Source organism: Eulemur rufifrons, chromosome 2 (genome assembly GCF_041146395.1).
Source record: "Eulemur rufifrons isolate Redbay chromosome 2, OSU_ERuf_1, whole genome shotgun sequence".
Lineage (NCBI taxonomy): Eukaryota > Metazoa > Chordata > Mammalia > Primates > Lemuridae > Eulemur > Eulemur rufifrons.
Genome location: NC_090984.1, coordinates 60,371,243 through 60,384,512, shown reverse-complemented (window position 1 = coordinate 60,384,512; position 13,270 = coordinate 60,371,243). Strand labels below are relative to the sequence as shown.

Genomic DNA, 13,270 nt, shown 5'->3' with positions numbered 1-13,270 from the left:
AGAGCCTTCCTACTCCCTTGTTACCACCTCATTAAGCTGCAAGTATCATAATCTAGCCAGCTTTCAGCGGTTTAGTTAAGTACTTTAACAAGCATAAGAAACTGCATAAGTTAATCAGTTTAATTATATTCCTTTTGCCCATTGCATTTTAGTCTTTGAAGCTTTCATTAACATAGGATTCTTGCAGCAAACAAGCATATTCTCTAATGTATGTAACCCACACTTCATCAATGTCCATTGAGTACAAAGAAACTCATCTATACCTTAGGTGAAAATAAACATTTACTATGTTTAGAAAATATGAATAATAACATAGAAAGTATTAAGGTTTTTTTCCTTTTTCTGGAGTTCTCTAATAGGACTTGCTAAACAAGAAGGTTCTGGGGAGGAAGACCTGTGAAGAGAAAGCTGAAGGGTAGAACAGTGACATGGGAGTCTGTATTATAGAGGAAAAAATAGCAAAAGGAATAAACTCCTGGGTTTTCAATATTGTTACCAAGGATTTTTTTTTTTCACCTAAAGAAAATAGAGTTATAACTCTGTCAAAATGGTGAATGGATATCCCTTTTAGTCTCTCAATTTCATAACTTAAAATGCTATACTTGAATTTTGGAGATGTTTGACAGAATGTTTCCTGGATAGGTAGAAATTGATCTTTTGGAAGAACTAGTATTTTTTTCTTTTTCTTTTCTGAAATTACTAACAGGAAATTTTGGATTTATCTTTAGATAATGTTGCAGATTATCTAAAAATTTAGATTAAAAGGTATGGTTACAGGAATTTTGATTTCTTTTTAAGTTAATTGTATACCAGCATCACTTTATTTCAAATAAAAAATTATGTGTGGTTCCTCCATTTGTCATTTTTTATGCCTCATGGGGCCATTTATTCCCATCCTCAATATAAGAGTAGCTTAGAAAAGGGCCTTCCAACATTCTAGTTATCTTTCTTGGGTCTAGCTACAAGGGGTAGGCCTTTGCTCCATGGAATTTTCTTCCTTGTATTTTCCTGGTTTGCTTTTCTAGACCATGTTTTTCCATTTCCTCTACACAGATTGGTGAGGAAATGAGCCAGAACAGTTTCATAAAACAGTATCTGGAAAAGCAGCAGGAGCTGCTTAGGCAGCGTCTGGAACGTGAAGCTCGAGAAGCTGCAGAATTTGAAGGTAAGCCCAGATTGTCACTTGTTAACAAGTTCTTCGTTCTTATCCCTGTCACCAAGTAGCTAGGCCTGTCTTACCATGCAATTTCAGGAATAAGTCAGGTAGAAACTGCTACTTATTTGCTTTGGTAGTTTATGGAGCAAGTGAATTACTATTTACTTTTGTCAGGGAAGAGGACACTTAATTTGACTGTCCTGTTAGAAGAGGATTCCTGCCAAAAGGAAGACTTATAAGTAAATTAAGCTACCATTTAGATGAAGTAGAGCTTAATCCTAGGATGTTTTTTCTTTATGTACGGTGCTCTTTTTGGTATGTATCTCTGTATCTGTGACTTTGCCTGACCTCCTTCACACCTCTACGTATTCCCACATGCTGAGCCCTTCACTCCCTCCCTGCCCCGACCCAATCTGTACTTTGCAGAAGCTTCAGCTGAGTCGGAGGACGAGATGATCCATCCTGAGGGAGTGGCTTCCCTGCTGCCTCCTGACTTTCAGAGCAGCCTGGAGAGACCAGAGCTGGAGCTCAGCAGACATTCACCCAGTACGTATCTCCCTCCCCACTGCGCTGTTTTGTCAATCCTGCGTAGTTGGTGGGGGGAGGTAGTTAAGCCTCCTTTCATGCTAAGCCTCCCTAAAGTCCCAGGGAAATTCTGTGACATTGATATTTGATGTCTGTTTTTCATGGAAGTTATGTCCTTCTTGAAGTCTGCTTTCACTTATATTTTGTGTTACCTTCTCAGTGTTTTATGAGGCAGTATGATTTTTCTTCTCATCTGTAGCTCTTCGACTCTTCTACCTCTGCATTTAGCAAACAGTACAACTCTTTCAGCTATTCACCAATTGTATATGTTATGTGTTACATATCCAGTCATCCCCCTAGATTGGGCATCTGCTGCAATTTGTTAATTTGTTCAACAAATTTTTATCAAGCACCTATTGTTCTAGGCACTAGGAATATAGTAAAGAAAAAGACAAGTCTTCCCTAAGAAACGTACAGTCTACTGAGGAGATGGACATTAAACAGATAATTATATAATTGATTACAGTTGTGCTAAGTGCTGTGGGAGGCAATGCAGAGTATTATGTGAGCATATCACATACAGGGAGCTCTAACCTAGTGAGTGGGATTGGTTTGGGCAAGATTAATTCATAAAAATTTTCTTTCTTTTTTTTTTTTGTTTTTTGGAGACAAGGTCTCTCTCTCACTCATTGCCCAGGCTAGAGTGTAGTGGTGTGATCGCTCACTACAACCTCCAATACAACCTCCAACTCCTGGGCTCAGGCAATCCTCCTGGCTTAGCCTCCCAAGTAGCTAGGACTGCAGGCATGTACCACCACACCTAACTAATTTTTTTTATTTTTTATTTTTTGTAGAAACAGGGCCTTGCTATATTGCCCAGGCTGGTCTCCAACTCCTGGTCTCAAGGGATATCCCTGCATCTGCCTCACAAAGTACTGGGATTACAGGCCACTATGCCCAGCTATAAATAATATTAAGCACCCAGTTTTGCATAGTATCTCAAACAAAAGTCTATGAATACAGCCTTTGTCTTTTGGGAACTACCTGTCTAAGAGAGTATTATTTGAGGAGAACATGTACAAGTTAAGCATTCCTAATCCAAAAATCCAAAACCTGAAAAGCTCCAAAATCTGAAATCCAAAACTTTTTGAGCACTCACATGATACTTGAATGAAATGCTCATTGGAGCATTTCAGATTTGGTATTTTCGAATTATAGATGCTTAACTAGTAAATATAATGCAAATATTCCAAATCCAAAATACTTGTGATCCTGAGCATTTCAGGGAAGGGTTACTTAACCTGTATATAAGGCATGTGGATAATCAGTAGATATATTTAACCAATGTGTAAGTTATCAAGTATTTTGAATCATCATTAATGTTGGGGGTACGGTACCCTCCATGATCAGTGCTTTTAGAATGTATGGAAATTTCCACCTTTGCTGATTAATACAGAATTATTTTATGAAAATAGATTTCTAGGTGATATTTAATGGTGGGAAGAAATTTCCTGAAAGGATAGGAAAAATGGAGAGCCTTTGAGTCTGATTTTCAGGTCCTAGTTTTCTCAGTGCCTATTTTTGTTGATCATAATCTTAGACCTAGAGGGAAATTTTTAGAAACAATAAATTAATACTGGCCAACACTTTGGAATTTTTAAGTTCCTTAGGGATGTCTTTTCTCCCCAGATATAAGAGTAGTAGATCCTCAATTGATCCACTTTGCTGTTAGCACTTTTTTCCCCCTGATTATAAAGCCAGGAGGAAAGGGAAAGCTCTTCTATAAATTGTCTGTGTTTTTTTCTCAAATAAAAGTCAGTCAAAAAATATTTGTTGAATTCTTGCTGCATACATGTGTCTGCACTAGAGTATAAGGGGAATTAGCACACTGTAAAATGTGCTACAATAATAGAGAACAATTGCACATGAGACTAACAATAGAAGTTAATATGTGACAAATGATACAGATGCATGTACCATAGGAATTCAGAAAAGTAGAAGGGCTCTGGGGACTTGAGTGTTAGAGAGAGCCTCATGATAGAGGTATAGGATTTGAGCTGAGCCTGGAAATGGATAGGATTTAAATTGGCAGAGAGGAGACGAGAGGGTATTTTTAGGAAGGAACAAAAGCATAGAGATAGCAATGAATGTGGTATTTTTACAGGAGAGGAAGTAGACTAATCTAGCCAGAGTAAAGTATTTCATATTTGAGAATAGTCAGTGAAACGTTTTAAAAGGGATTGGGATGATATTACACGGGGCTTTAAATGCCAAACCAATAAATATGAGCTTTTTTTTATTTTATAGGTAATGGGGGAACCATTGAAAATTTTTAGTAGGACCATGATTTGATAAGGATCTCTCTTTTTCTAAGAAAAGAGAGACTCTGAGTTCTACATGTAGTTTGAAATGAAAATGAAGAATGAATTCTGAAGTAGAATTAAGGTATCAAAATAAGCAAAGATTTAGAGTGAGGGCAACCAGTCTCTTCAGTGCTTTATGTCATCAGCAGGTCTCTGCCCATGGCTATAATTGATGGAGAAAGAAAACCCAGAGATAAAAGAAAAGGAAAGAGGTGAAAAATAAATTAGAAAATAGGAATGTAGTAAATTGTAGAGTGCAGCTAATAATTGCATTAAGTGCTTTTCAGTGTACTTTATGCCATAAACTTTCCTACCTCTGATCTTGGCTAAGATATGAATCTCATCATAGATATGGTACAAATTTTAGTCAAAGTCCCAAATAGGGTGATAGTTTGGAGTTCTAGTGTGTTTAATCAGCATTAACCCTAGTGTTTACGCAGAAATCAGATTCTTTCAAGTGTGGAATGTCGGTCTGTCATAGGCCAGTAAATCATTGCAATGGCAGCTTATTTGTTGGCTTTGGATGTTTGGGGGTTCTCTCTTTAATAACAAGATTTTGATTAAGGTTTCTAGTAACATATTTTGCTAATCACTAGTGGCACCTGAGGATTTTTTTTTTTTAGTATTACTATGTTTAAGAATATGGATTCCTGGGCCCTACCCCAGGAATCTCAGGGAGTGGGAGTCCTGGGATTCCACATTTTGTAAAAGGCCTCAAGTGATTCTGTTGACCAGTTCAATTTGTGAATAACTGAAGGAGGAGTTTTTATCAGGATCTTTGGCTTATGTTCCAGCAGCCTCCTGTTTATGTGGGGTAGGCAAAATTCCAAATAAGAAAGAAGAATTGTCTTATAAAATCTTCCCTGACTTTCCCCCTTGACTTTTTCTCTCTCCACCACTTTCTTCAGATTTTTGCAAGGTGTTGGGAGTCATATTCACCTGCCATAATCAGAAGTTTTCTGGATTCCCTTCTATATCATGACTATGTGTCCAAAAATTCTTACTTGCCCTTAGTTAATTTTTTCTAAAAGAGCTCAACCTAGGAAAATACAAAAATATTTACAAATATTCAGAATACTGATTCTTCACTAAAGGTGTAGCCACAGGTGATATTACCCAGGCCATGGCTTACAGAGCATGAAGCCCTTATTCCTTTTTCTTGTATTAAATCTGGATGCTGAGATTCTAGAGAAATGCTAGGTAAATTACTTATAGGGCTGATATGAGTCACATTTAGGTTTGGCATCATTGCCAGATCTCTCTTCTCTTAATTCCTGTTTCTCTTATTATTACCTAAGGTTACTCTTTGGCCACAGGCTTTTCTGTGATCTCTAACTGCCTTACTTGGGTCCCACAAATCCTGCTGAGGGATTTGTTTTCTAGGATGAAGAAACTACTTTCCTATTTGGCCCTGAGGCATCCTTTAAACATCCTGCACTAACAGCCACCTTTTCCTTTCTCCTGAAGGCTTCTGGCTTTGGACTCTTGGACATCTTACATTCACCCTTACTTGTTTTTCGACTCCTGAAATATATTTATTAGCCTGTTATCACTACTGGCTCCACCCTTAGCTTAAGTGCTCAGTTTCTGCATGTGCTATTAACATCTGCCTTAAGACACTCAGTGTGGCCATGTGCTTGTAATTAATAGAAGATATCTCCTTTCCCAGAAGTTTGTCTGTATCACATCAGCTCCTTCCAAGAAATTAGAAAGAGATCCTTCACCTCTTCTTTATATTTTGTATTGCTTACTAATACCTTGTTTCATGTCTGAGGGTCCCCTCCAGTTTTCACTTTTTTTTTTGCATAATAGTGATGACCAAAACTTTCTGAACAGTCCTACCCATTTTCCCAAATATCTTTGATGACTTCTTACTCAAGTGCTTCCAGGGGAGTAATCATCCAGAATCCTATCACTGCAGTTTTACAATATCAAAAATAACATTATAGTCCAGTAGAATAGCATACTGTTTACAATAGGTGGAGGAAAAGGTTGTTTTTGTTTGTACATACCAGTTTTTAAATTGCAACTCTAAATCACTCATTTGACCTTGTTTTGTTTTTTTTTTTTTTTTTTGAGACAGAGTCTTGCTTTGTTGCCCGGGCTAGAGTGAGTGCGGTGGCGTCAGTCTAGCTCACAGCAACCTCAAACTCCTGGACTTAAGCGATCCTCCTGCCTCAGCCTCCCTAGTAGCTGGGACTACAAGCATGCGCCACCATGCCTGGCTAATTTTATATGTGTGTGTGTGTGTGATATATTTTAGTTGTCCATATAATTTCTTTCTATTTTTAGTAGAGACGGGGGTCTCACTCTTGCTCAGGCTGGTCTCGAACTCCTGACCTCGAGCGATCCACCCGCCTCGGCCTCCCAGAGTGTTAGGATTACAGGCGTGAGCCACCGCGCCCAGCCTTGACCTTGTTTAACATAGTTATCTCTGACCAACCTTGTACATGCCTCTTTTTTCTTTTTGTTTAAATTAAGATAAATTATCTTTTGCTTATACTTGCAAAGAAGCTTTGCCTAAAATTCATGAAAATTATTTTCTTTTGGTTTTATTCATTTTATAATTTAACCTATTTTGGGTCACTGAGTTACAAAATTATCATTGATTATTATAGCCACTACACTGCTGTTTTACAGATGTCTTCAAATGTTTGCTAAAGAGTCTGGCCTGTCAGAGATAAAAAAAAAAAAAAGAGCCTGGCCTGTCACTGTATCCTAATCATATATCCTATACATAAAACCGTAATGCAAAGTCTTTATTCATTTACCCAAATATGAAATGATACGTATTCAGAGGTGATCATAGAGTAAAGTGTTGCAAAATATGTGTAGTCTTCTAGTTCATTTATCAGTTTCATTTGGTTTTTTGTTTTTTGATTACAGAAATAAAACATAGTTCATTTAGATTGTTGGGATATAAAAATGAGAGAAGATCTTGGATTAGAACTCAAACCATCTGCTTTATTTGCACCAATTTAAATACTATTAGCGTAGAACATGGTTTTGTGGATCATTTAAACCTTTTGTACTATATTAAAATTGAGGCCACTCTAGCTGATTAAGTATCTGGAATATAACGATCTTATGCTGTGTTCTAAACGGGTTCTTGTCAATATTTGCATTGCTACTCTATGTAATATTTTAATGCTGGTAGGAAACTTAGAACTGTCATCCAGTGCAGCCTCTCCTTTTTCTCAGTCAAGACATTGAGACTCAAATTACTTCAGTGATTTACCCATAGTTACATTCCTTCATGAAATGTGAGTAGAAATTTCTTTCAGGGTTTTTTTTGTTTTGTTTTGAGATAGGGTCTCACTCTCTTGCCTGGGCTAGTCTGCAGTGGCATCATCATAGCTCACTGCTACCTCAAATTCCTGGGTTCAAGCAATCCTCCTGGTTTAGCCTCCCAAGTACCTGGGACTACAGGTGCATACCACCATGTCTGGCTAATTTTTCTTTTTTTTTTTTTTTTTTTTTTGAGACAGAGTCTCACTCTGTTTCCTGGGCTAGAGTGCGTGGCGTCAGCCTACCTCACAGCAACCTCAAACTCCCGAGCTCAAGCAATCCTACTGCCTCAGCCTCCCAAGTAGCTGGGACTACAGGCATGCACCACCATGCTGGGCTAATTTTTTCTGTATATATTTTTAATTGTCCAGCTAATTTCTTTCTATTTTTTTAGTAGAGATGGGGTCTCGCTGTTGCTCAGGCTGGTCTTGAACTCCTGAGCTCAAATGATCCACCCGCCTCTGCCTCCCAGAGTGCTAGGATTACAGGCGTGAGCCACAGCGCCCAGCCTAATTTTTCTATTTTTGTAGAGATGGGGGTCTCACTGTGTTGCTCAAGCTGGTCTCAAACTCCTGGCCTCGGCCTCCCAAAGTGCTAGGATTATAGGTATGAGCCACCACTCCCAGCCTCTTTCAGTTTTAATGGAGTTATTATTCAGGATGACCTAGATTGGTGGTTTTGAAGCTTTCTTTTAATAGAACTTTTTTTTTCCCCTAAGAAGAAAAAAGAAATCTCACCTTGAGCTCTAGTATATAAAACAAAATTGAGAGGACCGAGTTCTGAAGTTCTGTCCAGTTGGCTTAAAATAATTTCTAGGAACTTTAGGGCCCTAAGAACCATTAATCTAAGCACTTAATTCTTGAGTGTGTCATTGTACAAATTGACTTGTATATTTAACCATAACATTTTCATTGAAATTAGCAAGTAATAGCAATAGACGATCCAAAAAAATGGACACAGAACCTTTGGCCACACAGTGAAGTCTTAAGCTTTATTCAGAGTAAGAAAACACTTTGTATAAATAAGTGCACTTTGTATTTGTGCATCCCTGCTAGAAAATTGGAAGAGGAAGTTATTTTACTTTTATTTGAGTTATTTATAATATGTGAATTGGCTTTGCAGTGTTGAAAATATTCTACATAGGCACAGCAAGAATGATCAATAGGACCCTGGCTCTTAGGGCTTTGTTTTTTCTTCAGCATAGATGTTAAAGAAATGTAGATAGGTATGTATTGATGAGTTCATATGCTATAATTGGTTGGATTTTAGAAAGCATGATTTTAAAAAGCCGTGAATTGAGTGCTCATGTCATAAATTTGACTTGATTTTCTCTCATTCACTAGGAAAAAGCTCCTCTATTTCTGAAGAGAAAGGTGAATCTGATGATGAGAAACCAAGGAAAGGAGAAAGACGATCATCGAGGGTCAGACAGGTAACACAGATACCTCCTAAAGCATCTATCACCTCTTTAGTAATGCTTTGGATATCTCCTTCTCTTCTTCCTCAGACTGTTTTACAGTTACTATCTCTCTAGATTTCTTTGTAGTCATCATCTTTCTCCTCTTCATCGTCTTTCTGGTTTGGTTTTTTTTTTTTTTTTTTTTTAAGATCTGCTCTGGCCTTCAGATTTCTAAGTGAATATATATTTTAAAAAACCTAGGCCAGGTGCGGTGGCTCACGCCTGTAATCCTAGCACTCTGGGAGGCCGAGGCGGGTGGATCATTTGAGCTCAGGAGTTCAAGACCAGCCTGAGCAAGAGGGAGACCCTGTCTCTACTAAAAATAGAAAGAAATTGTATGGACAACTAAAAATATATACAGAAAAAATTAGCCGGGCATGGTGGCGCATGCCTGTAGTCCCAGCTACTTGGGAGGCTGAGGCAGGAGGATCGCTTGAGCCCAGGAGTTTGAGGTTGCTGTGAGCTAGGCTGATGCCATGGCACTCTAGCCCGGGCAACGAAGTGAGACTCTGTCTCAAAAAAAAAAAAAAAAAAAATCCTAAATTTGAAATTTTTAAGTCTGGTCTATATTCTTAAAGCAGCTTATTAGACAAGATATAACATAATTATTCAATTAAAACCTTAAAGCTATGTGATAAGACATTAAGTGAGCAAAATGCAAAAGTGTTATGTGTAGTGTAATTATGATGATGCAAAAAAGTGATGGGAAAAAAGAATGAAAAGAAATATACCAAAATGATAAAAAATAAACATATTAAGTGATAATAAGTCAGTTCCTCCCCCCCCCACTTTCTAGATGTTCTGTTTATATTTTATCTTAAAAACTTGAAGCTAAAAAAGTAAACTAGAAGCACCTTCATTATTGTATTCCCTTTGGTAACTCTATTTTGATTCCCTTGAGAGCCCACATTAGTCATGATTGTCGACTGTCACACCTGTTTCTGTTGTTGAGCGTGTATATCATTGAATTTCTCCTTCCTAGGGGTATATCATCAGATGCGTTTTCTCCTGTGTTGATTGTGAGAGGATATATTTGGAGCCATTGTGTATCTTTTCTTTCAGGCAAGAGCAGCCAAGCTCTCTGAGTGCAGCCTGGCTGCTGAGGAAGAAGAGGATCAAGAAAAACCTTCCAGAAATCTGAGGGTCAGAGCAGATCGAAATTTGAAGACAGAGGAAGAAGAAGAGGAGGAGGAGGAAGAGGAGGAGGAGGAAGATGAAGAAGAGGAGGAAGAAGAAGATGAGGGACAAAAATCTAGGGAGGCACCAATCCTGAAACAGTTTAAGGAAGAAGAGGGGGAAGAGATACTCAAAGCAAAACCAGAGGAGGTGATAGATGAGAGACCCAAAACCATAAGATCCCAGGAACAGGAGGGGTTAGAGAGAGGAGGGAGAGTTACAAGATCTCAAGAAGAGGCAAGAAGAAGTCATCTGGCCAGACAGCAGCAGGAGAAAGAGATGAAAACAGGTTCTCCCCTTAAGGAGGAAGAAAGAGAAATAAAATCTTCACAGGGTTTGGAGGAAAAATCTAAGTCTCCTTCGCCTCCTCGATTGACTGAAGATCTAGAGAAGGCCCCACTTGTGCTACAGCCCGAGCAAACTGCCAGTGAGGAGGAGACTCCTCCACCTTTACTTACCAAGGAAGCATCTTCTCCACCACCTCATACACAACTCCAGAGTGAAGAAGAAATAGAGCCTGTGGAAGGCCCGGCACCACCTGTCCTCATTCAGTTATCTCCTCCTAATAAAGATGCTGAGACCAGGGAGATATTAATATCTCAGCATACTGTCCAGTCAGTAAGACGCCTGTCTCCTTTGTCAAGTCCTACAGACACCAAAGCAGAATCTCTAGCAGAGAAAGTGCCAGAGGAGAGTATCCCGCCTCTAGTTCAGAAAAGCACGCTGGCTGAATACTCAACCCAGAAGGGTCTTGAAACTGAGTCAGACAAATCTGCCCAGCCACTCCTTCTAAAAATTGAGGAATTAGCACCAGCCAAAGGGATCACTGAAGAGTCTTTGAAACAACCATCTTTGGAACAGAAGGAAGACAGAAGAACTTCTCATACCCTTCTCCCAAGCCACAGATTGAAACAGTCAGCAGATTCATCTTCTAGCCGGTCCTCCTCATCTTCATCCTCCAGTTCTAGATCAAGATCTCACTCTCCTGACAGTTCAGGCTCTCAGTCTCACTCACCTCCAAGATCTAAGCAGAGAGATGTATCCCAGGCATGTACTCGTGTCAACCCTCATGGTAGACCCAAGATGGGCTCCAGATCAACATCAGAGTCCAGATCACGTTCACGTTCACGTTCTCGTTCAGCATCAAGCAACAGCAGAAAAGTGAGTATGAGAGAATCCCAGGTGCATTAATGTTCTGTCTGTACTCCAGTGTGTTTCAACCCCAGGAGAACCAGTCATGATTGCTGACAGGAACAGGAAAAAGCCTCCTTTAATCCCCAGTTCACTGATGACTTTGCCCTGATTTTAGAGTTTTGTTTTCAATTCATTGCTTTCCTAAATGGGGTCCTTTTTTATTCTGAGTCCCTTTGATTCTAGAGAAAGTTGAATCCATTTACTCATCTCCTCCACTAGATGTAAACTTCTTGAGGGTATGGGTATGCCTTTTTGTGTATCTCAGGACCCAGCACCTAACTGGAACTTAATAATTTGTTGAATAAGCAGTCAAGGAGATCACTAACTCAAACAGGAGTAAACACATACAAAAAGATCCAAAGTGTTAAATTTGGTCAATGGAAGTTGGAACATTCAGTGATCTACTGAATATATACCATATACAATAATTTTTCTTATTATATGTTTTATTTCATTTGTTTAGTCTCTGAGCCCTGGAGTCTCTAGGGACAGCAGCACCAGCTATACTGAAACCAAAGACCCCTCTTCTGGTCAGGAGGTTGCAACTCCACCAGTGCCACAACTGCAGGTCCTTGAGCCAAAGGAGAAGGCTTCCATCTCCTCATCCTCTATCCAAATGAGACGTCTGAGCCAGCCTGAGCCAGCTGAAAAGCATGTGACCCAGAGGTTACAGCCTGAGCGGGTAGGCTATTATAACCCCTCCCCAGAGGGAGATGGAGGATTAAGCAAGATTTTTCCTTTTGTCTTAGCTATGCAACTGAAAAGTTAGTCTGGTTCAAAAAGTTGTGGGTTTTTTTGTTTTCGTTTTTTTTTATTTTTCTCACTTGTCCGACTTTTTGGGCCAAATGGTTCAAAAAGTTTTAAAGAAACCTTGTAAAAAGTTACAAGTTAAAAAGTTACAAGGTTCAGTAGAAATGTAGACAAGGTTGGGGGTACCTGTTAATCCTACTTAACTCGTTTCCAGCTGACTCCCTTGTTCATGGAAACTCTGCGTGAGGCTGAGAAGGGAGGTTCTTATCTCCAGGGCCCTCAGGGTCAGTTCTTCCTTTTATCTGCCCAAAAGGAAGTCTTTTCTAAATTCTCTCAAAAAAGAATTCTAATAAAATGATTACTGATATAGAAATTCTTGAAGTACCTATTTTTAAGCCATATTCCATTTTATGTTCTAAAATGATGTAAAGATATAGAGGGCTGTGTGTGGGGCTAGTGCTGTGTATGTCCTTTGCTGCCTTATTTTAGCTCCAGGTTGAAGAAAAGGCACCAAACAGATTTAAGTACTTTGCTATGTTTGTTTTTGCTGTCTCCTGACAGGGGAGCCCAAAGAAGTGTGAAGCTGAAGAGGCAGAGCCACCAGCTGCCACACAGCCCCAAACCTCAGAGACTCAGACCTCTCATCTACCAGAATTGGAAAGGATTCATCATTCTGTGTAAGTGATATATGTCAACTGGGGTATAACAAGGAACTACAGGTGTGGGATAGTTTTTTGCTCCCTGTGGTTCTTTGAGCAGTCCTAGGTTCCTTTTAAAACCTGAAGGCAGAACTTTATCTGGACAAAGGCTAGACTTCAATTACTATGTTGGGAGCTGCCACCAGAACTTTCAAGGTGATCTGAAAAGTGGTCAGGACTTAAGGAAAACACATCTGGAATCATCCAAACCAAAATAGCCACCTCCTTTGAGGTGTAGGCAACAGAGGCTTCTGATTCCACACTCAAGAGCATGTAATGGGATTGACTCAGGGCATCTTAACTCAGTCTTTAACTCATATTTACCCAGGAACCCAGTTTAATAAAGGATGTTGAGGGTCTATAAAGAGAGGCACAGCTGGGTACTGTTTTTAAGTTCATGCATTTTCCCTGATTACTACCTGTCATTTTATTAATTACAGTCTATCCTAGTTAGTTCTCACAGCATACAGTACAGCAAAATATGAAGTCTCCATCAAGTGAAGTTTATTCCTGGGCCCCTGAAACCCTTTGATTGATCTTACCATTTATACAATTAATGTGAGTTTTTTAATTCTCATATTAAGTCCTAGAGAAATAATCTTATATCAGGTTAAATTTGTAATTGAATATGTTATTTATTCATTCTGAACTAGGTATTGTA

General features: G+C 39.0%; 1 protein-coding gene across 5 annotated transcripts in view; it reads left to right on the top strand.

Annotated features, from left to right (window-relative positions):
- The window catches only part of ACIN1 (apoptotic chromatin condensation inducer 1), a 32,481-nt gene that overhangs the window by 3,059 nt on the left and 16,152 nt on the right, over positions 1 to 13,270 (top strand). For 4 of the 5 annotated variants that reach the window (XM_069485448.1, XM_069485427.1, XM_069485437.1 and 1 more), the window contains exons 3-8: positions 1,054 to 1,165; positions 1,583 to 1,702; positions 8,676 to 8,764; positions 9,854 to 11,128; positions 11,625 to 11,843; positions 12,473 to 12,588. In XM_069485448.1, the coding sequence (XP_069341549.1) occupies positions 1,054 to 1,165; positions 1,583 to 1,702; positions 8,676 to 8,764; positions 9,854 to 11,128; positions 11,625 to 11,843; positions 12,473 to 12,588 (1,931 nt within the window). The remainder of the gene's footprint in view (positions 1 to 1,053; positions 1,166 to 1,582; positions 1,703 to 8,675; positions 8,765 to 9,853; positions 11,129 to 11,624; positions 11,844 to 12,472; positions 12,589 to 13,270) is intronic. The other variant, XM_069485450.1, reaches the window with a different exon arrangement.